This window comes from Anolis carolinensis, unplaced genomic scaffold (assembly GCF_035594765.1).
Source record: "Anolis carolinensis isolate JA03-04 unplaced genomic scaffold, rAnoCar3.1.pri scaffold_14, whole genome shotgun sequence".
In the NCBI taxonomy this organism is placed as follows: Eukaryota; Metazoa; Chordata; class Lepidosauria; order Squamata; family Dactyloidae; genus Anolis; species Anolis carolinensis.
Window position 1 is genome coordinate 5,748,091 of NW_026943825.1, and position 27,812 is coordinate 5,775,902.

At 47.4% G+C, this 27,812-nt stretch overlaps 1 protein-coding gene across 6 annotated transcripts in view; it reads left to right on the forward strand.

The window, feature by feature from the left end:
- Positions 1–27,319, forward strand: part of sptbn2 (spectrin beta, non-erythrocytic 2) — a 94,222-nt gene extending 66,903 nt beyond the window's left edge. For all 6 annotated transcript variants that reach the window (XM_062965342.1, XM_062965343.1, XM_062965339.1 and 3 more), the window contains 27 exons: positions 217–334; positions 1,275–1,433; positions 2,110–2,412; positions 2,520–2,673; positions 2,787–3,657; positions 5,118–5,255; positions 5,922–6,678; positions 7,622–7,824; positions 7,987–8,077; positions 8,687–8,833; positions 9,607–9,870; positions 10,973–11,197; positions 12,746–12,835; positions 13,407–13,679; positions 14,939–15,069; positions 16,215–16,419; positions 17,130–17,504; positions 17,695–17,939; positions 19,212–19,350; positions 19,480–19,564; positions 20,644–20,840; positions 22,065–22,180; positions 22,541–22,616; positions 23,524–23,744; positions 23,884–24,057; positions 25,310–25,352; positions 26,796–27,319. In XM_062965342.1, coding sequence (XP_062821412.1) covers positions 217–334; positions 1,275–1,433; positions 2,110–2,412; positions 2,520–2,673; positions 2,787–3,657; positions 5,118–5,255; positions 5,922–6,678; positions 7,622–7,824; positions 7,987–8,077; positions 8,687–8,833; positions 9,607–9,870; positions 10,973–11,197; positions 12,746–12,835; positions 13,407–13,679; positions 14,939–15,069; positions 16,215–16,419; positions 17,130–17,504; positions 17,695–17,939; positions 19,212–19,350; positions 19,480–19,564; positions 20,644–20,840; positions 22,065–22,180; positions 22,541–22,616; positions 23,524–23,744; positions 23,884–24,057; positions 25,310–25,352; positions 26,796–27,026 — 6,031 coding nt within the window. In that variant the 3' untranslated portion in view covers positions 27,027–27,319. The remainder of the gene's footprint in view (positions 1–216; positions 335–1,274; positions 1,434–2,109; positions 2,413–2,519; positions 2,674–2,786; positions 3,658–5,117; positions 5,256–5,921; positions 6,679–7,621; positions 7,825–7,986; positions 8,078–8,686; positions 8,834–9,606; positions 9,871–10,972; positions 11,198–12,745; positions 12,836–13,406; positions 13,680–14,938; positions 15,070–16,214; positions 16,420–17,129; positions 17,505–17,694; positions 17,940–19,211; positions 19,351–19,479; positions 19,565–20,643; positions 20,841–22,064; positions 22,181–22,540; positions 22,617–23,523; positions 23,745–23,883; positions 24,058–25,309; positions 25,353–26,795) is intronic.
- Positions 27,320–27,812: the final 493 nt, after the last annotated feature.

Genomic DNA, 27,812 nt, shown 5'->3' on the forward strand with positions numbered 1-27,812 from the left:
AGCCTCCTCTCACACTGAACTTACACAGAAGCTTTACACACAGCAGCCTTCAACCTGGGGCGTCTCTCACCGAAGCTTCTCACAGCAGGCCTACTCACACTAAGGCCTACTCACACTGAGGCCAACTAAGCTACAGACACACCTGCTTAAATTGAACTGCAGCTTATGCAGAAGTCATTGCATTCATTTATTTTATTGTATTGTATTTACTTCCAGGTTCACAGAGAAAGGGAATCTTGAAGTTCTACTTTTCACCATCCAGAGTAAGATGCGAGCCAATAACCAGAAGGTTTACACACCAAGAGAGGGAAGGCTGATCTCGGACATCAACAAGGTGAGGCAACAAACGTGGATGGCGAAGGAGGCGAGGACTCAGAGGTGTAAGAAGCCACTTGAGAACCAAGTCCATATATGGCCCCTGAATTTCCCAAAGCCCCAGCTGTGTGTGTGGGAGAGGGCATGTTTAATATATCTCCTATTAGTCCATGTGTCGCACCTCAGGCTAGCTTCACATTGCTAAAGACACCAAGCCACACACAGTAAGTAGTCTTTTGTAGTTTATTTAGAAAATAGGCAAAAGGTAGTTCATAAAAGGAAAAGGTTCAGTTCAAGAAGATAGATACAAAACGAAGCTGTGAGGAATTAGTCCATAGAAACATGGAGCATGAAGCAAGGTCCCTTTCATAGAAGCCAAAAGTCCCAGCAAACAGAATATATCCACATGATAATACAGGAAAGCAAAGTTGGTTCAGGAAAGCAGACTTGCTTATTAATCTAGCAATGAAGTTTCATTGACAGAGATCTCTCTTCCAGCAGACTGACATAAAGGCATTCCTTTGCCCCTTGACTTCCCGTTTATTAGCTATGCGAAGACTTCTATGCAATCCTCTAAATTCCATGGATTGAGATCCTCAGAGTCAAGGCCACTGAGCTCTTTACTGTTATCAGGTGGAGGCAAAGCGCTACCCTCCCTTTCTGCTTCCTGCACCTGAAATTCCTCATTAGAAACAACATCTTGATTTATTCCCATGGGAACAACTCCCTGCTCTTCATTTCCCACAGCAGGAACGCTCGTATAATTCCCAGCATCAGAGTCATCTTCAAATTCATCCTGAATCCCATCATTATGCACATATAACACAGAATCAGAGTCACACAAAGGCACATCAGAGTCACACAACGGCAAAGGCTGAGTCACAACACCATGGTATTCAATGGTTGGAGGCAGTGCCATGATTTCTCCCCTCTTCTGATCCCCATAAAACTGTCTGCAGGGCTGGGAGCGGCTGGAGAAAGCAGAGCATGAGCGAGAGCTAGCCCTTCGCAACGAGTTGATTCGTCAAGAGAAGTTGGAGCAGCTGGCAGCCCGATTTGACCGAAAAGCAGCCATGCGCGAGACTTGGTTGAGCGAGAACCAGCGCCTCGTTTCCCAGGTCTGTCTTTTTAAATGGAGACCAAGATGTGGGGTGGATGGGCACATGCGTCTTTTCAACAGATTCTATATATTGGTAGTCTTTGTCAGAAATATTAAAATTTAATCTAGGTAATTTTAATTATAAAAATGTTAGCCAATCACTGAAAAATTAAATAATCTCACATCATCCTGAGGAGAGTGAGTGGGCCAAAGCTAGTGTTGTCCTGAGGAGTGTGAGGTAAGCCTTGGTGAAAGAAGCCTCTGTATGAGAAGGCCTGGTGTGAGAAGCTTCAGTGAGAGAAGCTCCAGAGTGAAGGCTGCTGTGTGTAAAGCTGCTGTGTAAGTTTGTTTTGAGAGGAGGCTCTGCGAGAGAGAAGCTGTTTAAAAGGTAAAGGTTTCCCCTGACGTTAAGTCCAGTCATGACCGACTCTGGGGGTTGATGCTCATCTCCATTTTAAAGCCGAAGAGCCGGCGTTGTCCGTAGACACCTCCAAGGTCACGTGGCCACTGGCATGACTGCATGGAGCGCTGTTAACTTCCCAATGGAGCGGTACTTATTGTAAGTTTTTTTTGAGAGGAGGCTCTGCGAGAGCGAAGCTGTATATCTGCATGAAAAAGAAGCCCAGTGGAAGCAAAGAAGGAAGTATAAAGAACTTTATTTGTGCAACAACAATAACTGTTGTATTCCCATGCAGGATAACTTTGGGTTAGATATTTCGGCGGTGGAGGCAGCAGTACGGAAGCACGAAGCCATCGAAACAGACATTGTGGCCTACAGTGAGCGCGTGGCAGCCGTGAATGCGGTGGCAGACGAGCTGGAGATGGAGGGCTACCATGACATCAAGCGGGTGCTGGCACGCAAGAACAATGTGGCGAGGCTGTGGGATTACCTGCGGGAGTTGGTGGCTGCCCGCCGCGAGCGCCTGATGCTCCATTTTGAGCTGCAGAAGATGTTCCAGGACTTGGCCTACCTCATGGATTGGCTGGAGGAGATGAAGGTAGTGGGGAAAGGAAGGGAGAGGGTCATGGCGTGTTGGATAAATATCTCCGGGTGTCTTACAATCTGGGAAATGGCTCTCTCACCCTTTGCTCCGTTCCCTTGCAGGGCCGGCTGCAGTCTCAGGACTTTGGGAAACATTTGCACGGCGTGGAGGACCTGCTTCAGATCCACGCTCTGGTGGAGGCCGACATCACTGTCCAAGCCGAACGGGTCAAAGCCGTCAGTGCCGCTGCTCAGCACTTTGCAGTTTCCGGAGAAGGTGATGGCTGCAGGAGGGGGACTTGTTGGAAGAAATGCAATCATAGTGGGAGATGCCTGGCATCTGTTTCCAAACCTTTGCTTAATATGCAAATGTGGTCTTTGCCCCTCCAGGATACAAGCCCTGCGACCCACACCTCGTCCAGGAGCGCCTGGCCACCCTAGACCGCTGCTATAGAGAGCTGGTGGACCTGGCAGCTCAGCGGAGGGCCAAACTGGAGGAGTCTCGCCGCCTCTGGAAGTTCTTCTGGGACATGGGGGAGGAGGAGGCCTGGATCCGGGAGCAGAGCCAAATCCTCTCGTCGGACGACTTCGGCAAAGACTTGACCAGCTCGCGCAGACTCACCAGCAAGCACAACGCCTTCCACGACGAGATGAGCGGCCGCGCCGGGCCGCTGCAGCAGAGCATCGCCGAAGGCCGGCAGCTAGTTGCCGAGGGCCACTTTGGAGCTGTCGAAGTGGCCGAACGGATCCGGGAAATCGAGGAGCAATGGGAGCAGCTGGAAGCGCTGTCGAGCCAACGGGAGCAACGTCTCCTCCAGGCTTCCAACTTCTACCAGTTCCAGGCCGACGCAAACGACATGGAGGCCTGGCTGCTGGACGCCCTCCGGTTAGTGTCCAGCTCTGACGTGGGCCATGACGAATATTCCACGCAGAGTTTGGCGAAGAAGCACAAGGAGGTGGAAGAGGAGATTCACAACCACCGTCCTGCCCTGGATGCCTTGCACGAACAAGCCCAGAGCTTGCCCCCTGCATTTGCCCACTCCCCCGAGGTGGATGGCCGCCTTCCCGCTTTGGAGCAGCGCTATGAGGAGCTGGTTACGCTGGCGGAGCACCGCAAGCAGGCACTGCAGGACGCCCTCAATCTCTACAAGATGTTCAGCGAAGCAGACGCTTGCGGGCTCTGGATCGGTGAGCGGGAGTACTGGATCGAAACCATGGATGTCCCAGAGAAGCTAGAAGACCTCGAAGTGGTTCAACAAAGGTGAGTGTGACCCAGAAATCACCATAGAATCATAATAAACCTTCATACTAGCGGTTACTTCTGATCGGTTGCTCCTGTTTGGTTAATTCTTTTGAATATAGCCACAGGGTTCACCCCATTTTAAGGTTCTCTCCATGATTTTTAGCACTTTAACTTCCTTCATGTTTACAAGTCTCAGTGCACTTTTCGCCCAGTTCATTTTACACTCTTTTTTTTAATTAATAATTTTTATTTATACTTGAAACTTATACATTCTTTAACAAATTTGCAATACAGAGTTATGTATATCAAGCTCATATAGTATTTTCACTCTCTATATTACATACTCATATTATTTACCTTTTGTTACCCTTCACCTAGTGCTATCCCTTCACCCCAGACCAGCCAATTACAATATTTATTTCCAAAATCCCATTGTTTCTTTTACAGGTTTTTTCCCCTTACCTTCTACATATACAAACTCTATAAATTTTCCCCATATCTTCCCAAAATCATCCTTTTTTAATAACCCTCTTTTAATTTTAATCTTATATGTCAATTTATCATTTATCGCAATATCCCAAATCTCCTTATACCATTCTTCCAATTGGCACTCCTCACTTCCTTTCCATTTTTTGGCTATTAACAATCTTGCTGCTTACTTAACAGCTTACTGCTGTTAGCAAGTTGGCGATTAATTCCTTTAACTCTTTTGATATTTGAATATTATCCATAAATGACAACAGTGCTATTTCAGGCGTTCCTATTATTTCTGTTTTGGTGATTCCCTTTATTTCTTTAAAAACGTTCTCCCAAAATTTTTGAACATATTTACAGGACCACCACATATGTATACAATCATTTTACAATCTTATCGTTGCGTTTCAACATGTGTTTTACAAATGATTGTGATTTTATTTTATGCCTTTTAATTTTTATTTGCGTGTATTTTGGTATTTGATATTATTATATGTTTGTTTTATATTTGTTAGCTGCCCCAAGGGAGATAGAGGCAGGGTATAAAAATAAAATAATAATAATAATAATAATAATAGTAATAATAATTATTATTATTATTATAGAATAGGAGCCTCAGGTGGCCTAGGGGATAAAAGCCTTGTGACTTGAAGGTTGGGTTGCTGACCTGAAGGCTGCCAGGTTCGAATCCAACCCAGGGAGAGCGCGGATGAGCTCCCTCTATCAGCTCCAGCTCCATGCGGGGACATGACAGAAGCCTCCCACAAGGATGGTAAAAACATCAAAAACATCTGGGTGTCCCCTGGGCAACGTCCTTGCAGCCGGCCAATTCTCTCACTCCAGAAGCAACTCCGGTTGCTCCTGAAACGAAAAAAATAATTATTATAGAATTGGAAGGGACATCAATGGCCATCTAGTCCAACCCCTGGCCGGATGGGAAAATGCAACTAAAGTTCTCCCGAGAGATTAACAGTGATTCGATCTTTTGATTCTCATTATCTTAGGTTTGAGACACTGGAGCCAGAGATGAATAACTTGGCCTCTCGCATTGCAGCCGTGAATGAGATTGCAACCCAGCTTTTGGGCACCGACCACAGGAACAAGAACAGCATCCAGGATACTCAAGAAAAGCTCAATACCAGGTGAGTGCCCAGAGAGGTCTTTTGCGGGTGCTGGAATGGAATGCACAACAGATGTGGGCCGGGCTGTGGCACAGCTGGCTAGTAACCAGCTGCAATAAATCACTACTGACCGAGAGGTCATGAGTTCAAAGCCCGGGTTGGGTTAAGCCCCCGACCATGAAATAGCCCGGCTTGCTGTTGACCTATGCAGCCCTGAAAGACAGTTGCATCTGTCAAGTAGGGAAATTTAGGTACGCTTTATGCGGGAGGCTAATTTGACTAATTTACAACACCATAAAACTGCCAGCAAAACACGAAGAAAGGAATGAGGAAGTACAGCCACAAGTGGACGATGAAGCAACAGCTCCCCCTGTGGCTGGAATCGTGAAGCTGGAAAAATGTTAAATGCCTCTGTGTCTGTCGATACTGTATGTTGTTTGTCTGTTGGCATTGAATGTTTGCCATATATGTGTTCATTGTAATCCGCCCTGAGTCCCCTTTGGGGTGAGAAAGAAGGGCGGAATATAAATACTGTAAATAAATAAATAAATGTGCCAGTTTGAATGCTTGAAGACCCCAGGCTGAAATGAAAGTCTGTGAGTTTGATGTGACACTAATAATTCAAGGGCTCTGGCCTACCAAGGATTGAGCTTCTGTCAAAACAATGGGTGATTTTTCCATCCTCAGGTGGCAGCAGTTCCAAGCCTTGGCCAGCCGGAAGAAGGAGGCCTTGACGTCCGCCCTCAGCATCCAGAACTACTACCTGGAGTGCAACGAGACCAAGGCTTGGATGCGGGAGAAAACGAAGGTGATTGAGTCAACCCAAGGCTTGGGCAACGATTTGGCTGGCGTGATGGCACTGCAGCGGAAGCTGGCCGGCATGGAGCGGGACCTGGAGGCCATCCAAGGCAAAGTGCGGGACCTGCGGGAGGAAGCCGCCCGGTTGGCGGAACATCACCCGGAGCAGTCGGCTGCCATCTTGGGGCGCTTGTCCGAAATCGACGGGACCTGGGAGGAGCTGAGGGAGACCATGCGGCACCGGGAGGAGTCTCTGGGGGAAGCCAGCAAACTCCAGGGCTTCCTGCGCGACCTAGACGACTTCCAGGCCTGGCTCTTGCGCACCCAGACCGCCATCGCCTCGGAGGATGTGCCGGCCACTCTGGCGGAGGCGGAGCGCCTCTTGAGCCAGCACGAAACCATCCGCAACGAAGTGGAGCACTACAAGGCCGACTACCGGCGCCTGCGGGCCATGGGGGAGGAGGTGACGCAAGGCCACACAGACGCCCAGCACATGTTCCTGCAGCAGCGCCTCCAGGCTCTGGACACCGGCTGGAACGAGCTGGGCCAAATGTGGGAGAACCGGCACCAGCTGCTGTCACAGGCTTACAGCTTCCAGATCTTCCTGAGGGACACCAAGCAGGTGGAAGGGGTTCTCAGCAACCAGGTACAGCAGTCATTCCCAAAGTGGGTGCTGCAGCGATCCAGGGGGGTGGTGATGGGCACAGGTGCATTTGGGGGCGGGGCCGGGGAGGGACCTCTTCCCAAGTGCCGGAGACAGGGGTGAGCCCATGGGGCGCCTGTTAGGACACAGAGGGTGGAGCTAGAGGAGTGGGCAAGCGTGAAACAGGGCTGAGAATCTATACCTCTCATGAGGAACTTGTTGGGGCAAAGAGGGCGGATCTAGGGAAGGGGGCGGGGCCTCCTTCCAAGAGCCTGAGATAGGGCTGAGCCTCTATACCTCTCCTGAGAGGCCTGTTAGGATTAAAGGGAGGGGCTAGGGAGGGGGGCGGGGCCTCCTTCCAAGAGCCTGAGACAGGGCTGAGCCTCTATACCTCTCCTGAGAGGCCTGTTAGGACTAAAGGGCGGGGCTAGGGAAGGGGGCGGGGCCTCTTCCCAAGAGCCTCTGTATACTTCCCCTGAGGCGCTTGTTAGTACACGGGGGCGGGGTATAGAGGTTCAGCCCCGTCAAGCACTTGTGAAGAGGCCCCGCCCCTCCTCTAGCCCCACCCCCTGTGTCCTGGCAGGTGCCGCAGGACAGGGATAGAAGCTCAGCCCTGCCTCAGAGCTCGTAACTCCACCCACCCCAGTCCTGGCCGCCCATTTGTGGCCCCGCCCACCTCCCCCTCCCAGGCCTACATCTTGGACTAGGGGAGAGGCTCAGCCCTGCCCTCTTGAGCAGGAGCCACACCCACCCCTCTAAGCCACGCCCCCTTTCCACGGGGTGCTGAGTCATATTTTTTCTGGAAAGGGGGCTGCAGACCAATTAAATTTGGGAACCACTGAGGTACAGTGTTGTTGATGCACAGTACTATATTTATGGTCCTTCCCTCAGCATTTTCCACCCAAGAAGAGCCATCTCTTAACATTTTCCTTTCCTCTTCCTGCAGGAATACGTCCTGACGCACACGAGCATGCCTAACTCCCTCCAAGCTGCCGAGGCTGCCATTAAGAAGCACGAGGATTTCATGTCTACCATGGAGGCCAACGGGGAGAAGATCAAAGGGCTGGTGGACTCGGGCCGGAAGCTGATTATGGAGGACAGCCTCCACACCGAAAAGATCCAGGAGAAGGTCAATTCCATCGACAGTCGGTAGGTTGCTTTCCTGGATTGGGAATCCTGTGGTTTGTGCTGCAAAGCATGAAATTTTAAAAAAGTTTGGTGTGTTCTTCCTTCTGGATGATTTGGGGTGAGCTCTCAACCTTCAGCCCAGCTCACTGTCTCATGCTCATCTCTCTCCTTCCCACCAAACAGACACCGGAAAAACCAAGACGCGGCCCAAGACCTCCTGGCCCGGCTCCGTGACAATCGGGAGCTCCAGCACTTTCTGCAAGACTGCCAAGAGGTGAGCAATGGGGCAGTCGAAGTGGGGCAGCTGGCTCTCCAAAGGCAGAAATGGGAAATGGAGGTGACAATCAGAAATAAACACTACGGAGACTGACCTTTTTCAACATTAGGAGAGAGCCCGCTGTTAGCTCCAGTTTCTGCCAGCCTAGCAGTTTGAAAACATGCAAATGTGAGTAGATCAATAGGTACTGCTCTGGCGGGAAGGTAACAGCGTTCCATACAGTCATGCCAGCCACATGACCTTGGAGGTGTCTACGGACAACGCTGGCTCTTTGGCTTAGAAATGGAGATGAGCACCAACCCCCAGAGTCAGACACAATTGGACTTAATGTCAGGGGAAAACCTTTACCTTACCTTATCCAGATTGTATAAATCTATCTTACACTATAACCTGGAAGACAACCGAGTAAAAACCTCCATGATTTCATGGGCAAAAGATCTTGGGAGAAATATAGGTAAAGGTAACATTAAGTCTAGTTGTGTCTAACTCTGGGGGTTGGTGCTCATCTCCATTTCTATGCCAAAGAGCCAGCGTTGTCCGTTTTCACAATGAGTATTACTAGGAAACACCCTACTACACTAAGTTTTTCTCCTTGCCTCTCCACAGCTCACCCTATGGATCAATGAGAAGATGCTTTCTGCCCAAGACATGTCCTATGATGAAGCGCGCAACCTTCACACCAAATGGCAGAAGCACCAGGCCTTCATGGCAGAGTTGGCCTCCAACAAGGGCTGGCTGGAGAAGATTCAGAAGGTGGGTTAGCTTCCGAAAATAGTTCAAAAGATAGTTCTTCAAAGTCTTTCAAAGTTGTAATCCACAAACAGAACTCAAAGGGTTCCAGCAAAGAGTCAATGTCAGTAAGCAGCCAGGAGTTGCAGGAATCAGGGATAAGACGCAGCAATAATGCCCACTGTAATCCACACGGAGGGTATTCCTTGAAGAGCAGGGAAACGAGTAACAAGGCGAGGTATACTCGAGAGTAACAAGGCACAAACTCCAACTGGGTATCCTGGAAACAGCACAGGAACAAGGCAAGGATCAAGAGACAGGAACAGAGATGCTTCTCCCAAGAATGGCAACATTGACACCGCAACGAAAACAAGGAGCGAGGTCCCTTTAAGGAAACCTCAGGGCTACTGCTCAATGAGATCCAGGGCAATCACAGCTTCACATGGGAAAGTTTATTCACTGAAGCATATGAGAGCCAAACGTTTACTTCTTCTCAGCACTTCCCTTTGACTCCTATCCTATGAGATAGATTGTCTCCGATCAAAAGACACACCCTCCCCTACAACAACTCCATCTGGTGAATCTAGCCTTGAGTTAACATCGGAATGTTCCCCAATTAGCTGTTCCTCTGTAAGCACAACTTCAGGCACTTGCAAAGCCATTGGGCTCTGATCCAAATCCCGGAGAGGCTCAAAATCCAAATCAGTCTCTGAGTCCCACTCCATCTCCTGTGGAGGGCCAGATCCTGACGGCTGAGCTATAACAGTATTGTTCTGACTCTCCATTTGTTTTGGCAGGAAGGGGAGCAACTGGTGGCCGAAAAGCCAGAGCTGGAACCGGTGGTGCAAGAGAAGCTCACAGGGCTGCAAAAGCTTTGGGAGGAGCTGGAATCCAGCACCCAGAGCAAGGCGCGGTGCCTTTTTGACGCCAACCGAGCCGAGCTCTTCACCCAGAGCTGTTCTGCAATGGACGCCTGGCTGAGCGGCCTGCAGACCCAGCTGCACTCCGACGACTATGGCAAGGACTTGACCAGCGTCAACATTTTGCTCAAGAAGCAGCAGGTGAGCACAGCTGGTGGGGACGCGGGAGAGGGCCTTCTCAGTGGTGGCCCCGGCTCTGGAACTCCTTCCCCAGGGAGATTAGATTAGCACCCACCCTTTCCATCTCAAAACATGGATGTTCCACTGTGCATTTGACTAGACAATCCCCTAATAACCTGTCTCCAATCAGGATTGAAATCTGTCCTGGCACTTTATTGTTGTCCTCCACCCTATGTTATTATTCCCCATCTTACATTGCCCACCTCTACTTATCGGACCCATTTATTTATTTACTACATTTATATGCCGCCCTTTTCACCCCGAAGGTGACTCAGAGCGGCTTACAAATTGCATTCACATACAATACATTATATTATTAGCATAGTACAATACTAGCATTAAATTACTATGTTGTATAATATCATTCTGGTGGCACAGTGTGTTAAAGCGCTGAGCTGCTGAACTTGCGAACCAAAAGGTCCCAGGTTCAAATCCCAGGAGCGGAATGAGTGCCCGCTGTTGCTCCAGCTTCTGCCAAACTAGCAGTTCGAAAACATGCCAATGTGAGTAGATCAATAGGTACTGCTCTGGCGGGAAGGTAACGACGCTCCATGCAGTCATGCCAATGGCCACATGACCTTGGAGGTGTCTTTGGACAACGCCGGCTCTTCAGCTTAGAAATGGAGATGAGCATCAACCCCCAGAGTCGGTTACGACTGGACTTAACGTCAGGGGAAACCTTTACCTACAATATCATTATATTGTAATATTATTAGAAATATTACATTTAATATATAATATATAATTAATATTATTAAATTGTATTATTACCAGTATTATATGTATATACAATATATTATATTATATATAATTATTATACCCATGCACTTTATTCATCAGCCCCATTGATGATAATGATGATGGAATCTCCTTTTCTGCAAGGTTTTAATCAGAGGCCAGAGGACCATCTGCCGGGAGGGCTTTGATTGTGTTTTCCTGCCTGGCAGAAGGGGGTTGGACTAGATGGCCTTTAGGGGTATCTTCCAACTCTCCTGCATTTCCAACTCACGTCATGGTCCGTCTCCATTTCCACCTCTCTTTTTCCCTGGCATTTCTCACCCAGATGTTGGAGAACCAGATGGACGTCCGGGAGAAGGAGGTGGAGGGCCTGAAAGCTCAGGCCTTGGCCCTCAGCCAGGAGGACTCCAACACGGTGGAGGTGGACGGCAAGCTGCGCACGGTGGAGGAGCGGTTTGTGGAGCTCCGGGCCCCTTTGCGGGAGCGCTGCGAGAAGCTGCTGGCCTCGAAGGAGGAGCACCAGTTCAACCGCGACTTGGAGGATGAAATTGTAAGTCCCGGGAAGAATTGCGGACCCACTGTTTGGACCTTGGATAATGTCTCTGAGGAACAAAATAATAATAATAATAATAATAATAATAATAATAATAATAATAATAATAATTTGCATCATCCGAAAATACATCACACGGTCCTAGACACTTGGGAAGTGTTTGACTTGTGATTTTGTAATACGAAATCCAGCATATATATTTTGTTTGTTGTGTCATACTACGTAACAACAACAACAACATGTAACAAGATTTGGAAAAAATTCTGTTTCTCGTTTGAAATGGTTAATTGGTTTATTGGTCTAGTTTGAAATGGTTACTTGGTTAATTCCTGTTCAGTTGTACAGTATAGTGTTCCCTCACTTATCATGGGGGTTAGGTTCCAGGACCACCAGCAATAAGTGAAAATCCACGAAGTAGGGACTCTATATTTATTTTAATATTTATACATTATAAATACAGTGAATCTGCAAAAAGTGAAACGTGAAGTAGTGTGGGAACACTGTAATTATTTTGAAAGTAGTTGTTTTACTCCAGAAATGTGCTGCTGCAGGATCTCCCTCCTGCAAAACAAAGTTTTCAGTTTATTACATTTTTTCAATATTTTTATGATAAAACCAATTAAGAAATGACATTTATAAGCCAGGAACAAAAATAGTGTTACATTGTTCCCTCGCAGTTCACTTTTCACTGATTTGCTGTTTTGAGGTTTTTCGATAAATTCATAAAAATTACAATTTACAGCCTAAGGAAGGGAGGAAGGAGAAGCCAAAGGGAGAGAAAAGGAGCCCAAGCGGCAACGGGAAGAGAAGGAGGCAATTTATCAACACACAATTGGTTGATAAAGACTTAAAATAGTATACAACTACTAAAATAATGTATAAATATTAAAATAAATATAGCGTCCCTACTTTGCGGATTTTCACTTATTGCGGGTGGTCTTGGAACCTAACCCCAGCGATAAGTGAGGGAACACTGTATATGTTTCCCCGAAAATAAGACAGTGTCTTATATTAATTTTTGCTCCCAAAGATGTGCTAGGTCTTATTTTCAGGGGATGTCTTATTTTTCCATGAAGAAGATTTCACATTTATTGTTGAACAAAAAAATGAACATTTATTATATACTGTACAGTACTTGTTATCACAAACCAGCATAACCAGACAAACTGTGAATCCTACCAAGAATTTCTTGTTACTACCATTATTTCCATGTACAACTGGTATGTACATTTACCAATCCTGCATTCTCTGGTGTTCTGTTTGGCAGGCGCTGGGCCTGCTTCCAAACAAAAACTTTGCTAGGTCTTACTTTCGGGGGAGGCCTTATATTTAGCAATTCAGCAAAACTTCTACTATTTCTTCTACTACTTCTCTTATTTTTCGGGGATGTCTTATTTTCGGGGAAACAGGGTAGTATAACAATAATCCTGTTTGGGTGAATGAAGGGTCAGGGCAGGATAATATTTCAAACAAATATCAAAGTACGTAACTTTTTCCTAAACGAAATGCTCAAATATTTTTGCCCCTTTCCTTTCTGTGCCACAGTTGTGGGTGAAGGAGCGGATGCCCATGGCGGTCTCCACCGATCATGGCAAAGATCTTCCCACCGTCCAGCTCCTGATCAAGAAAAACCAGGTAGAGCGTGGGTGGCTGTGTTCTTGCATTTATTTATTTATTTATTTACAGTATTCATATTCCGCCCTTCTCACCCCGAAGGGGACTCAGGGCGGATTACAATGAACACATATATGGCAAACATTCAATGCCAACAGACAGACAACATACATAAGACAGACTCAGAGGCATTTTTAACATTTTTCCAGCTTCACGATTCTGGCCACAGGGGGAGCTGTTGCTTCAGCGTCCAGTAGTGGCTGTACTTCCTCATTCCTTTCCTCGTGTTTTGCTGGCAGTTTTATGGTGTTGTAAATTAGCCTCCCGCATAAAGCGTCCCTAAATTTCCGTAATTGACAGGTGCAACTGTCTTTTGGGGCTGCATAGGTCAACAGCAAGCCGGGGCTATTAATGGTCGGAGGCTTAACCCGACCCGGGCTTCGAACTCATGACCTCTTGGTCAGTAGTGATTTATAGCAGCTGGTTACTAGCCAGCTGCGCCACAGCCCGGCCCCCTTGCATTCCCCTTTCTGTCCAACTTCTTGTGTGCCAAGGAGAATGGCTCCTTCCCGATACTCTCTCTCTTTCTCAGACCCTCCAGAAGGAGATCCAGGGCCACCAGCCACGCATCAACGACATCCTCGGGAGGTGGCAGGGCCTGGCGTGTAGCGGCCTGGAGGCGGAGCTGCAGGGCCGCGTGGAGGCCTTGCAGGAAATGTGGCAGGAGCTGCAGAACGAGGTGGAGCAGCGGCACGGGCGGCTGGAACAAGCCCAGATGGCCCAGCAGTTCTACTTCGATGCTGCCGAGGCCGAGGCCTGGATGGGGGAGCAGGAGTTGCACATGATCTCAGAGGAGAAGGCAAAGGTGTGTTGAGTGGCAAGGCACATGCGGTTGGTTCATATTACGGGAAAGGAGATTCCACCTGAACGTTAGGAAGAATCTCAATGGTAGAGCGTGGTGGGGTTTGACTGGCTGCCCCATATGGTCTCTTCTTTAGATATAGTTGTACTCACTGAAGTCCAGAAGTCATACTTCTCTATTGAGGTCCAAACAGCAGCATGCATACACCTCCACTGAGGAAATAATAATAATAATAATAATAATAATAATAATAATAATAATAATAATAATAATAATGTGTTCGACTTGTGATTTTGTGATACGAAATCCAGCATATATATCTCGTTTGCTGTGTCATACTGTGTCTTTGTGTCAATAATAATAATAACAATAATAATAATGGTGGCTCAGTGTGTTAAAGTGTGAGCTGCTAAACTTGCAGACCAAAAGGTTCCAGGTTCAAATCCAGGGAGTGGAGTGAGCGCCCGCTGTTAAGCTCCAGCTTCTGCCAACCTAGCAGTTCGAAAACATGCCAATGTGAGTAGATCAATAGGTACTGCTCCGGCGGGAAGGTAACGGCGGTCTATGCAGTCATTCTGGCCACATGACCTTGGAGGTGTCTACGGACAACGCTGGCTCTTCGGCTTAGAAATGGAGATGAGCACCAAGCCCCAGAGTCGGACATGACTGGACTTAACGTCAGGGGAAAACTTTACCTTTACTAATAATACTGTTATTTTTATATCCTGCCACCATCTCCCCTAGGGGACTCGGGGTGGCTCACAATTAAAATAAAAATTACATAAAAATGCAGTTCACAGTATAAAAACGGAGTAAAAACAGCAACATTATAACAATAAATAATGACATCAGATACACATCCACCTCCACTGAGGTTAAAAACAGACTGAATACAAAATGGAGTCCTGCGTCTGTACATGCTCAGTACAATCTCATGTCTGTAACCCCTCCCGTACCAAAGAGGCGATTCAACATACACATAGAATACTGGTTAACAAATACATACATCAACAAATAAATAGTGAAAGGCTTGGGAGCTTTCTATTTCCAACATCCCAACTCTAGGATTGTATGGTTTGATGAAGATGATGATGATGCAGAGGTTGAATGGGCATCTGTCGGGAAGACTTAGGTTGCATCTTCCCACCTGCCAGAAAGGGTTTGGAGTGGATGACTCTTGGGGTCTTTTCCTACTCTATGATTAATGCCATGGCTTTCATCCCTCTTCTCAAATCAAACCAGAGGTTGCTTTCCTTCCCTAGGATGAACTCATTGCCCAGGCCATGGTGAAGAACCACCTAGTGATGGAGCAGGCCCTGGAGGACTACGCACAGACCATCCATCAGCTCTCCCTCCAAAGCCGTGACATGGTCAACAATGGGCACCCTGAAAGGTGAGGAAACCCTTTTACGCACACTGCTTTTTGAAGCTAAGACAACACTCTGTAGAAATGGTCAGGGGTAGGCAATTGGCTTCTGAACAATCCCAGGATACTCAGATTACTTAGCTGTTAAACTGATGTACCTAGGTATGTCTTTGAACTGTTAGGGACAAAGATATGCCAATACACAAAACACACACACGTATAATAAGATTTCAGAAGTGTTGTTTTAGTTGCCCAAAAACATCTACTCTCCCTTAAAATATATTTGCCTTTAAATCATGCTCTCAAGAGACAAAATAAGTAGACTTCTTTAAAAGCAATGTAGTTGGTTTAATCACAAACTTCATGTATTCAGCATACAGGTACTTTGCATACCAATCAAGTTACAAAGAAGATTTGAAGTAGTTTCTCTGTGTGGATAACACAGGGCAGCTTTCTTATAATCAACAGGCCAAAGTCCAAAGCATCTCTCTGTTCTGAGAGTCTAATAGAGTCTCTGTCTAGTCTGAAAGTCCAATTGAGTCTAATGGCTCCTATACAGCGTTTTGTTCCTACAGACTTCTAAAAGCATACACCTGTTTCTACTGAAGTCTCTAAGCATACTGTTTGTAAAATGGAGTCTGAGTCCTGAACAAGCCCAGATCTGATCACACGAAATCTCTTAAGTATACTGTTGTAAAATCGAGTGAGTCCTGAACAAGCCCAGATCTGATCACATGAAATCTCTTAAGCATAGTGTTTTTAAAATCGAATCTGAGTCCTGAACAAGCCCAGATCTGATCACATGAAGTCTCTAAGATACTGTTTGTAAAATTGAGTCTGAGTCCTGAACAAGCCCAGATGTGATCACATGAAGTCTCTAAGATACTGTTTGTAAAATGGAGTCTGAGTCCTGAACATGCCCAGATCTGATCACATGAAGTCTCTAAGCATCCTGTTTGTAAAATCGAGTCTGAGTCCTGAACAAACCCAGTTCCGATCACAACAAAGAGTTAAGGAAAACTGCCTACCAATATACACATAAGTAATTTGAATTATATACATAACAAATAACAAGTGAGGCTTGAAGAAGGTTACTATTTCCAGCAGTGTCTTCCTTGCCACTTTTAGTTGACGTCTTATTCTCTGCCTCCTTTCCCCCTCTTTTCTGGCAGTGAACGGATCAATCTCCGTCAAGGCCAAGTGGACAAGCTCTATGCCAGCCTGAAAGACCTAGCTGAGGAGCGCCGCGCCAAGCTACAAGAGCAGCTCCGGCTCTGCCAACTCAAGCGGGAGGTGGACGACTTGGAGCAGTGGATCTCGGAGCGGGAAGTGGTGGCCGCCTCCCACGAACTTGGACAGGACTATGAACACGTCACAGTGAGTACCCTCTCTGAAGATGGGGAAAGACCCCCTCAAGATTTATCTTGCATTGATTCTAGCTGACAAGTTGAGCGACACACACCATCTTAGATTTTCTGTTTTATAATTCTAAATTCCCCTTTCTGTTTTATAACATACTAGCTTGTCCGGCTAAAGTATTTGAAGTAGTAATTGTCTAGGTTTTATAAATGTTCCCATCAGAAAATGCATAAGGATGTGGGTGAACTACAACTCCCTCCATTCTCTGTCATACTTCTCTATTGAAGTCCAAACAGCAGCATGCATCCATCTCCACTGAGGGGACAGCAAATACATTACACGCCTACCTCCACTGAGGTTGAAAAAAGACTGAATACAAAATGGAGTCCTGAGTCTGAATATGCTCAGTACAATAACATGTCTATAATTTATCCCACACCAAAGAGGTACAGTCAAAGTGGCAAATCAACAGACACATAGAATAATGTTATACATTAACAAACTAATAGTGAAAGGCTTGGGATGTTGTTATTTCCAACAAGATCCACCGTCAATGGGAGTCACAGGACTCTCTGCATATGGGAGCCATCTTGGGAAGTACATACAATGATAGATACATATAATTTTAGACTTTTATTTATATAGATAGTTGGGGAGGGTGGCTCTTAGAAGTAAAATTAAATTGTAGCCCCTTCCGATTCCATGATGGTGCTGATTTTGATGTCTAGATGCTACGGGACAAGTTCCGGGAGTTCTCGCGGGATACCAGCACCATTGGTCAGGAGCGAGTGGACACTGTGAACCAGCTAGCGGACAACATGATCTCTGCCGGCCACTCAGATAATGCCACTATCGCCGAGTGGAAGGACAGCCTGAACGAGGCCTGGGCCGACCTGTTGGAGCTCATTGACACCCGGAGCCAGATGCTGGCCGCCTCTTACGAGCTGCACCGCTTTTACCATGATGCCCGGGAGACCCTCAGCCAGGTCCAGAACAAGCAGAAGCAGCTTCCCGACGAAGTGGGGCGGGACCTGAACACGGCCGAGGCCATGCAGCGGATGCACAGCGCTTACGAGCATGACATCCAGGCCCTGAGCACCCAGGTAGCCTGCTTATGGGGTTTATGGGGGGGGGGGGAACAATTGGCACGCTCTCCAGGTTTATCTTAATACAGATTGTACTTTATCTGAAACACTTGGGATGCCAAATGTTTTGATTTTTTAAACATTTCGAAATCGAAAAGTGAGTCTAACCCAGACTCAGCTGCAGGTCACGGCTTCTTTGTCTCAACAGGTGAAGCAAGTCCAGGATGATGCTGCCCGGCTGCAGAAGGCCTATGCTGGCGAGAAGGCAGACGACATCCGGAGGCACGAGCAGTCCGTGAGCGAGGCGTGGTCTGACCTGCTCAGCAGTAGCAGTGGCCGCCGGCACCTTCTTATGGACACCGTCGACAAGTTCCGCTTCTTCCGCATGGTGCGCGACCTCCTCCTTTGGATGGACGACGTCAACCTCCAGATAGACGCTCAGGAGAAGCCCAGGTAAGGATCGAAGGAAGGAGATTAACCAACCCCCAGCTCATCTTGGACACTGGTCACCTCTTCGTCACTTCTTCTCTCAGCCTGACCTGCTTCACAGGATTGTTGCGAGGATCAAAGTGCGTAGGTGCAGAGCTCACGGGAAGATGGTAGGGTCAATACTGTTGGGAATGGAAGAGCCTTTAAGCTCTAATCACCCTCTTTTATGAGGTAAATTCCCATTAAAATAGCAGAGTAAAGAATTGCAGCAGCGTGAGACTTACGTGGTGTGAGTTTTGGAAGGCCTCTATGTATTCAGGAAGGCAAAAGGATGCAAAGTTAGCTTTAAAGTTTAAAAGCATTTATTGAGGTAAAAAGAAATCCATTGATGGATAGAAAAGGTTTGGAACTAACTGGATAATCTATCCTGTTCTAATACACATAGACGGATTAAAATAACAAAGCTCTAGATAAGCTACATCTTGACTAATAGAGGACAGAGGTGCGTCCTCTCTGGAACAAAGCAGGAAGCTGGAATGGCGACCAAGCCTAGAATCATAGAATCATAGAATCATAGAATCATAGAATAGTAGAGTTGGAAGAGACCACATGGGCCATCTAGTCCAACCCCCTGCTAAGAAGCAGGAAATCGCATTCAAAGCACCCCCGACAGATGGCCATCCAGCCTCTGCTTAAAAGCCTCCAAGGAAGGAGCCTCCACCACGGCCCCGGGGAGAGAGTTCCACTGCCGAACAGCCCTTCTCACAGTGAGGAAGTTCTTCCTGATGTTCAGGTGGAATCTCCTTTCCTGTAGTTTGAAGCCATTGTTCCGTGTCCTAGTCTGCAGGGCAGCAGAAAACAAGCTCCCTCCCTCCTCCCTATGACTTCCCTTCACGTATTTGTACATGGCTATCATGTCTCCTCTCAGCCTTCTCTTCTGCAGGCTAAACATGCCCAGCTCTTTAAGCCGCTCCTCATAGGGCTTGTTCTCCAGACCCTTAATCATTTTAATGGGTCGCTTCTTCTCTAGGGCCATAAACATTCCAAAGGACCAAATTGGGGAAGTTACATCAAAGGCCTAGGAGAGATCACATTTCTAGCAACATCAAAGGGTGGGCTGACCTAAATAGGATGGGAAGCAGGAAACAATGGTGAATCCTATCTAGGTATGCTTTGGAAACAGGGAAAGGATTCCCTCAATCTAACTCTATCATCTATCTGACTACATTTAGACTTGAGTAGTCCAGGATGAATCCCAACAAATACATAAAGAAATATCTCTTCCCAACCGCTTAGGGATGTGTCGGCTGCTGATTTGGTCATTAAGAATCACCAGGGCATCAAGGCTGAAGTCGAGGCGCGGGCCGACAGCTTCAACGACTGCATTGCCATGGGCAACGAGTTGCTAGCGAAGGGACACTACGCCTCGGACAAGGTGAGCTTTTTGGATCGGAAGAGGAGGACTTGGTTCATGACCCAGCAAAGGACCACCCTTCCCTTGTCCTGCTTCTCTGGAACTAACTCCAGGAACTGAGTTCCTCTTTGTCTCTTAATTCCCACCCAGATTGCAGAGAAATTGACCCAGCTGCAAGACCGACGGAAGGAGATCAACAACAAATGGCGGGAAAAAATGGACTGGCTACAAATAGGTAAGGCAAAAGCAAGGAGGAAAAGCGAGGTGTGGAATTAGAGAATAGTGCTGTGGAGATCTTTGGGGCAAGTGGCAGAAACTAGGGAGCATCTAGGAGCTGTGTATGGAATTACGGATCTGAATGACCAAGACAACTCGCATAGTAGATCTTGGCTTAAGGTAAAGGTAAAGGTTTCTCCTGACGTTAAGTCCAGTTGTGTCCGACTCTGGGGGGTTGGTGCTCATCTCCATTTCTAAGCCGAAGAGCCGGCGTTGTCCGTAGACACCTCCAAGATCATGTAGCCATAGGCATGACTGCATGGAGCGCCGTTACCTTCCTGCTGGAGCGGTACCTATTGATCTATTCACATTTGCATGTTTTCGAACTGCTAGGTTGGCAGAAGCTGGAGCTAACAGCGGGCACTCATTCCGCTCCCCGGGATTTGAACCTGGGACCTTTCGGTCTGCAAGTTCAGCAGCTCAGCGCTTTAACACACTGAACCACCGAAGGCTGGTTCAGGATTATAAGCGTCACTTACAAGAACTAATTTGATTGAAGTCTAAGACAAGGGCTGGACGTTAGCATAACTAGCTAATCACCAGAAGCAATAGATCTCTACTGACCAAAAGGTTGGCATTTCAAAGCCCAGGTCGGGGTGAGCACAGCTTACTGTCCACCTAAGCAGTTCGAAAACAGCTGTGAGTAGAGAAATTAAGCAGGGAGGTATTTTACGGCACCGTAAAAGGAAAAAATACCAGAAATGCCGGCGATCAAAGAACAAGAGGAAAAAGTTTGTGATCATAGCTGATGGAGCGACAGCACCCTCCTGTGCCTGGAATCAGGCACAATCTCCAAGATGCTGAAGTTGGAAAATATACCTCTATCTGTTGCCTTCCTGTATGTCTAACGGCATTGAATATTTCCCATTATATTTTCTGTGATCTGCCCTGAGTCCCCTTCGGAGTGAGAAGGGCAGAACATAAATACTGTAAATAAATAAATTTATAACATACAAGTGCACTGGTATAGAACCGGAGCTTTGCATTGGGATGCTCTGGCCTCTTTCCCTCACTGCCTCCTTCTCTTTTCCTTTGCAGTCATGGAGGTTCTGATGTTTGGGCGTGATGCCAGCATGGCCGAGGCTTGGCTAGCCAGCCAGGAGCCCATTGTGCGCTCTGCCGAGCTGGGCGGCAACGTGGACGAAGTGGAGAACCTCATCAAACGCCATGAAGGCTTCCAGAAATCAGCAGCTGCCTGGGAGGAGCGCTTTATGGCCCTGGAGAAGCTCACAACGGTGTGTGGGCATCGGATGCGGCGAAAGGGGAGAGAGTAGGGGATGTGTCTCTCTGTAACGGGTAGCAAGGACTTCATTGGGCCCATAACCTGTGTGTTGCCCACCCCTGTTGTAGATGACCCTTATGTCCTCCATTGTGAACACTATATGGAGTACAAGAGTGTTGGGGCATATTGTTGGGAGTAGAAAAATTAAAAGTGAATTTCACAGGAGGAATGGGTTAAGTTAAGAGAAAAAAGGAGTGAGCAATTGAAAACAATAAATGAATGTGAAATAGATACCGTGTTTCCCCGAAAATAAGACAGTGTCTTATATTAATTTTTGCTCCCAAAGATGTGCTAGGTCTTATTTCCAGGGGATGTCTTATTTTTCCATGAAGAAGAATTCACATTTATTGTTTAACAAAAAAATGAACGTTTATTATATACTGTACAGTAGTTGTCATCACAAATCAGCATAACCAGTCAAACTGTGAATCCTATCAAGAATTTCTTGTTACTACCATTATTTCCATGTACAACTGGTATGTACATTTACCAATCCTGCATGCTCTGGTGTTCTGTTTGGCAGGCGCTGGGCATGCTTCTAAACAAATACTTTGCTAGATCTTACTTTCGGGGGAGGCCTTATATTTAGCAATTCAGCAAAACTTCTACTAGGTCTTATTTTTCGGGGATGTCTTATTTTCGGGGAAACAGGGTAAGAGTTACTAAAGTGTCACGAAGGTAAAGGGCGCACATCTGTGTGGGAGGTAACTTCTGACGCACAATGTCTCGTTAAATATCTCTAGTCATTTTTTTAAACTTCTCATTTAAGACTAGGGATCGAGGAGATTAAAATTCCATAGTTTAATTCTCTCAAAGTCTCTCTTTTCAGTGGACTGCTGTGAGTTTTCTAGGCTATCTGGCCATGTTCCAGAAGCATTCTTCCCTGACGTTTCACCTGCATCTGTGGCAGGCATCCTCAGAGGTTGGAAACTAGGCAAGTGGGTTTATTTATCTGTGGAAAGTCCAGGGTGGGAGAAAGAATCCCAACAAGACCCCACAACCTCTGAGGATGCCTGCCATAGATGTGGGTGAAACGTGAGGAGATAATGCTTCTGGAACATGGCCTTAAACCTCACAGCAAACCAGTGATTCCGGCATTGACAACACATTTCTCTTTTCATCCTGCACTTTTTGTCGGCATCCTCTTCCATACGTTTTCCTTCCTTCTTTCCACAAGATGGAAGAGAACGAACGTCGGCGGCGAGAGCAAGAAGAGGCAAGGAAAAGGAGGCCTCCGACGCCGCCACCTGCGGCCGCGACAACCCAGGCGCAACAGCAGGGTCCCGACAAGCGGTGAGAAATGGCATTGCGGGGAGTCACAGCCTGTTGGGCTCTAAGAGGGTGAATGCAGGAGTTAACCCTCCAAACTTCATCATTCCTCCACGGCTATTGTTTTTCTGTTGGGGAGTGAGGGAAGAGAGCATGGAGGAATGCCCACTTCTGTTCTTGTGGCCGTCCCCTCCACACCACCGGCCCCGCTCTTCACCAAGGAGGCAATAGCCATGTTGGGAAGGAGCGGCTTTGGCTGAAAGTTGGAGTTGCCACGGTACCCTATATCCCGTTGGTCTTGAAGACGTGGCACAAACATGTTTTATTTTGACGCACTTTGCTATCTACTCGAACATGACTCTTGCATCCTTCCCTCCTCTGCAGGAGTCCTGGGCAACGAGGGACATCTGTAGAGATGCCGTCCCTGAATGGGATTGATGTGGACTCTGAAGCTACCCAGGTAGAGCACGGATACTGGGGAAGCATGGAAAGGGGTGGATGGGAGGAGAATCGGATGGTTGGGTATAGAGCTGGCATGGGTCAACTTCAACTTTCCAAGTACTATGGACTCAGAACCGGCCCTAGGTTATTTTCAGGAGTAGGCGAACAGAATTTTGGCAGCCCCCCCACAAACCAATCACTGAAAAATAAACCCCACTGGCCTTGCTATAGACTTCGGCGGCGGCTACGGGCGAAGCTGTGGTGCATGCCACCACGCAGGGCGGGCGAGCACATGTCGGCATGCAGGGCAGGCGGGCGCACGCAGGTGTGGGCCCTCCCTCCCTGCGTGCTAGAATGCGCCCGCCCACCCTGCATGCCAGCGTGCGCCGCGGCCTCGCCCACAGCCACCGCTGCAGTGGCGGGGTTGATGTGCAAGGTTGAATCCACCTGTCTGTGTGGGCAATTGGAAGCTCTGCGCAAAATGGGCGATGGGACTGTGCGCTTGTGCAGGGCTTACAATCGCCCACGTGGACGGGTGGCTGGCCCAAAGGAGGAGGCGGCGGCGGCACCGTGCGCATGCAGGGGCGCCTCAACTGCGCCCCCGGAATGATTGCGCCACAGGCAACCGCTTAAATGGCCTCGCCGATGGACCACCTCTATATGGACTGCAACTCCCACCATTTTTAACAGCCTCAGGCCCTTTCCTTTTCCCCCTCAGCCAGTCCGAGGTGAAAGTGGTAGTTAAAACTGTGTCTTAGCAGCAAGCCAGAGACAGCAGCCAATCAGAATGTTGGCTCCTGGCATGCTCAGCCAATCAGCTGTTGACACATTCCTTTCCAGTCAACCCGTTATATCATGGTATCTTTTTAACAATTCCCCACAGTTTGTTGGGAATGTACTGAGCTTTGGATCCATGCTTTTCACAGATTTCGGAGTCGTCTGCGACAGTGAATGGGTCGCGGCTGGATTCGGTGTCCAAGGAGCCCAGCCCGACCCCCTCGCCAAAGCCCCGCTCCAAGGCGCCCGATCCCACCCAGTCAGCCACACTGCCACCACGGACGCCGGACCCTTCGGCCATCGAGCAGATGGAAGGTGTGCTCTGCCGGAAGCAGGAGATGGAGTCTCACGGGAAAAAGGCAGCTAACAGGTGATGCCCCATGTGTGTATATGTACACGTACAAACACTCATACACACAAATGTGTCTGAGGGCCAATATCACTTTGGTCATATGTTATGCTATTTCTTAGAAGGTCTGACTTCTCAGGGTGCTTTCCCTCCTCACCAGGTCCTGGCAGAACATCTATTGTATCGTACGGAAGGGTAACTTGGCCTTTTACAAGGACAGCAAGAACGCCAGCAACGGCATCCCGTACCACGGCGAAGCCCCCGTTGGCTTGCAAGGGGCGCAGTGCAGCGTGGCCTTGGACTACAAGAAGCGCAAACACGTCTTCAAGCTCGGGTAAGCCTTGGGTTTCCAGTGTGAACCTTCTCTCAATTTCCCAGGGCAAAACCAAACAAACGGAGACGAGTCAGTGGTTCTCACTTATGCCCTTTTTAACTGGGAACCATAAGGACGGGAGCTTTGGGAATCTTTGGTATTAGCAAAGAAGCCTGGAAACTGTAGCTAAGGATCTGTAGTGAACTTTTCAACATCCATCATAAGACATTGCAAAAGTTCTACCTTTTACAGTAGTTCAAGTTACACTAAACTTACTCATAGGACTAAACTTTTAGAATCGTAAACAAAGAGACATGAAGAGGTTTGCAAGCTAAAAGTACTTGTGTTGTCGAAGGCTTTCATGGCCTGAATGACTGAGTTGCTGTGAGTTTTCCGGGCTGCATGGCCATATTCCAGAAGCATTCTCTTCTGATGTTTCACCCACATCTATGGCAGGCATCCTCAGAGGTTGCAAGGTCTGTTGAAAACTAGGCAAGTGGGGTTTATATTAATGAACTTTGGGTTGCTGTGTGTTTTCTGAGCTATCTGGCCGTGTTCCAGAAGCATTCTTCCCTGACGTTTCACCTGCATCTATGGCAGGCATCCTCAGAGGTTGTGAGGTCTGTTGGAAACTAGGAAAGTCGGGTTTATTTACCTGTTGAATGTCCATTATGAGAGAAAGAACAATTTTCTGTCTAAGGCAGGTGTGAATGTTGCAATTGGCCACCTTGATTAACATTGAATAGCCTTACTGACCATTGACTGTTTATTTCCTATGTTTTGTTTCGCACTTGTTGTCTTTTGTATCTTGTGTCACACCTTAAGTGTTCTGTGAGCCGGCCCAAATCCCTTCAGGAGATGGGATATGTTATTATTATTATTATTATTATTATTATTATTATTATTATTATTATTATTGTTATTATTATTATTGACACAGTGACAATATATTAATATTATTATTATTATTATTATTATTTTATTATGAGACAGCAAACAAGATAGATATGCTGGATTTCGTATCACAAAATCACAAGTCGAACACTTCCCAAGTGTCTAGGACTGTGTGATGTATTTTCAGATGATGCATGCAGATCCCAGTTGGGTGGCCTTTTGCAGTTGGCAGATCATGATTTTGTCAATGTCTATTGTTTCCAAATGCCGTCTGAGATCTTTTGGCACGGCACCCGTTGTTGTTGTTGTTATTTGCAATGGAAAAAAGGATATCAAAGCAGACATCAAGGTTGATTCTTCTTCTTTTTCCTTGTGGCAGGTTAACAGATGGCAAAGAATACCTATTCCAGGCCAAGGATGAGGTGAGTTCAGCCAATCCCACTTTCCCACCCATTAGTGACCATTAGTATTCCAGTGGCGCAGAAGTGCGCCATCTCTGCCAAAGGGAGCACTCTGCATACTCCTAGAGACAATGTTGATGTCAGCTCTTGAAAGCTATAGGGCTCAAAGCAGGCTCACACAGGCTGTTCCGTGGAAACGCTTTATTGAAGACCTTCTTTACAAGTTGAAAACGAAGCTAGAACTAACGTATTCCCGCCAAACCCCGAGTATATCCACCTCCTACCTCCCCCCCTTTCCACATTCTCACGTATCTGTTATGTAGTCCTTTCCCAGGCTTGAAAAACCAGAGCAGGCCATAAAACCCATGCTCCTGGCCAGATGGCTCTTATCATTAGATTATCTTCCACCCACCATTGCTGTGACAGGATGTGGAGAGTTCAGCTGTTATGAGTGCTGGTGTGGAGACGTCATAGTTATTATGTTTAATTTTAACTGTTAGAGTATGTATTTGTGTTTGGTTGACACAGTGGCTGAAGCAGAAGCCATCTTGTTTCAATCCACAGTAGTGCTGTTACCAAGGAGACGGAGCTGGATAACTCACCAGAGGGAGAAGTGGGCGGAGCCACGAAAAGAGAAAAATGGGAGTTTTTAAAAGAAGCCAGTGAGTGGAGGCTTTTCAGTCAAGAAGGGCTGAGGAGACAGGCCTGGCCAAAAAAATCTTTAGTCAAGGCAGACTAAAGGGAGCCTAGTCAAGATCTCTAGTTGGGAAGGACTAGTGATCAGGAATTTGAGCGGTAGTAGATCAAATTAAAGGTTTTATTGTAGTTGGGACATTGTTCACTAAGGAGCTCAGCTGAGGTTAGAGTTCGCTACAATTTATATCATCAGTAGGAGAGTGAGAGTGGAAGTACACCAGAGACTACTGTTGTGGTGGTTATAAGAGTTATTAAACCACTTGTTTATCTAAAGTTCCATAAGTAAATCAGTCAACCTGCAACCATAAGCTTTGTACGCAATAAACTTGTTGTTCTTTGTTAACAACCGACTCATCTCATCTCATCTGCGTCTGTGGAGCCAAATTTCATTGGTGATAATTCAAAAGCCTCACGCTGGTGGCAGTTACCTTAATAAATCACCTAATTGGGGAAGAGTAATAGTCACAGTTACCTCAGAAAGTGAACAACAACACAGAAATCCCTAACTACAGAGGCAGAGGCTGGGATCTTGAAATAAAGATCACCCCCTGTAATCCTTCCCCTCATATAAAGGTGATATATATATAATCTAGAGGGATTAAAAGATTCAAAAATCCCCTCAGCAGTGGAAACAGCATTTATAATTTGCTTTGACACCATTACAATTGGCTTGAGTCTTCCCAATTGGCTTTAGCGCCATCGCACTGGGCTTCCACATCCTGACAGTTGGTTAATGTTCTGCTTCCTTTTTCCCCACTTTTTCTCCAGGCCGAGATGAGTAGCTGGATGCGGGTCGTCAACGCCACAGCCGCCTCTGCCACCCCGCAAAGCCAGGGCCAAGCCGAGGATCCGGTGATCAGCAAAGGCATGAGCCGGGCCCTGAGCATGCCCCCAGTCACCTCCAACAGCGGCCCCGAAGGGACCGTCACCCTGCGGAACAAAGAGACCAAGGAGAAGGACCGCGAGAAACGCTTCAGCTTTTTCAAGAAGAACAAATAGCGGGGAGGCTGCCCCACGTACGGGTGGGGGTGGGGGGTGGGATGCGGGGACGGTGGAAGAGCTGCGGTGCTAAACCCAAAGCGGACTTCCCAGTGGGACACGACACACGGGCGGGCAGACGGACGGACGGACGGCAGCCACATCCTCCTCCACCCTCCTTCCTCTTTGTGATCCCGCCGGTTGCATGACGAAGCCCCTCCGAGACTTTGCAAGGAATGCCCGTCCTCTCTGCCTTCCTGTCTCCTTCCCTCCCGCTCTTTAAAAGAAAAAGAAAAGAAAAACACAAACCACCACGACTGCCTCTGTTCAAACCTGTGGTACAACGGGGTGGGAAGCGTGCCCAAAAGTGGACATTTGGGGACGCCTTTGGGTTGCTGCCGCATTCCAGATCTTACTCCGTCTTTCTGTATTGTGGGCACAAGGCAGCAAAGGTACGGCACTCTCAAAAATCACACCGTTCCGGGTTCTGTGGTGGAGGACTTTCATTTAAATTATCGCCTCACCATGTTCCTTTTTCCTCCTGCTTCTGGTGTGCATCCAAATCATCAGCTTATTACCCATTAGCCGTGGTAGCTCAATGGGTTAAATATACCCTTGTGCCGGCTGGACTGCTGACCTAAAGGTTGGGTTGCTGACCTGAAGGTTGGCCGTTCGAATCCGCGAGACGGGGTGAGCTCCCGCCTGCCAGCTCTAGCTTGCAGGGACATGAGAGAAGCCTCCCAGCAGGATGGTAGCACATCCGGGCAACGTCCCCTGGGCAACGTCTTTGTAGACTGCCAATTCTCT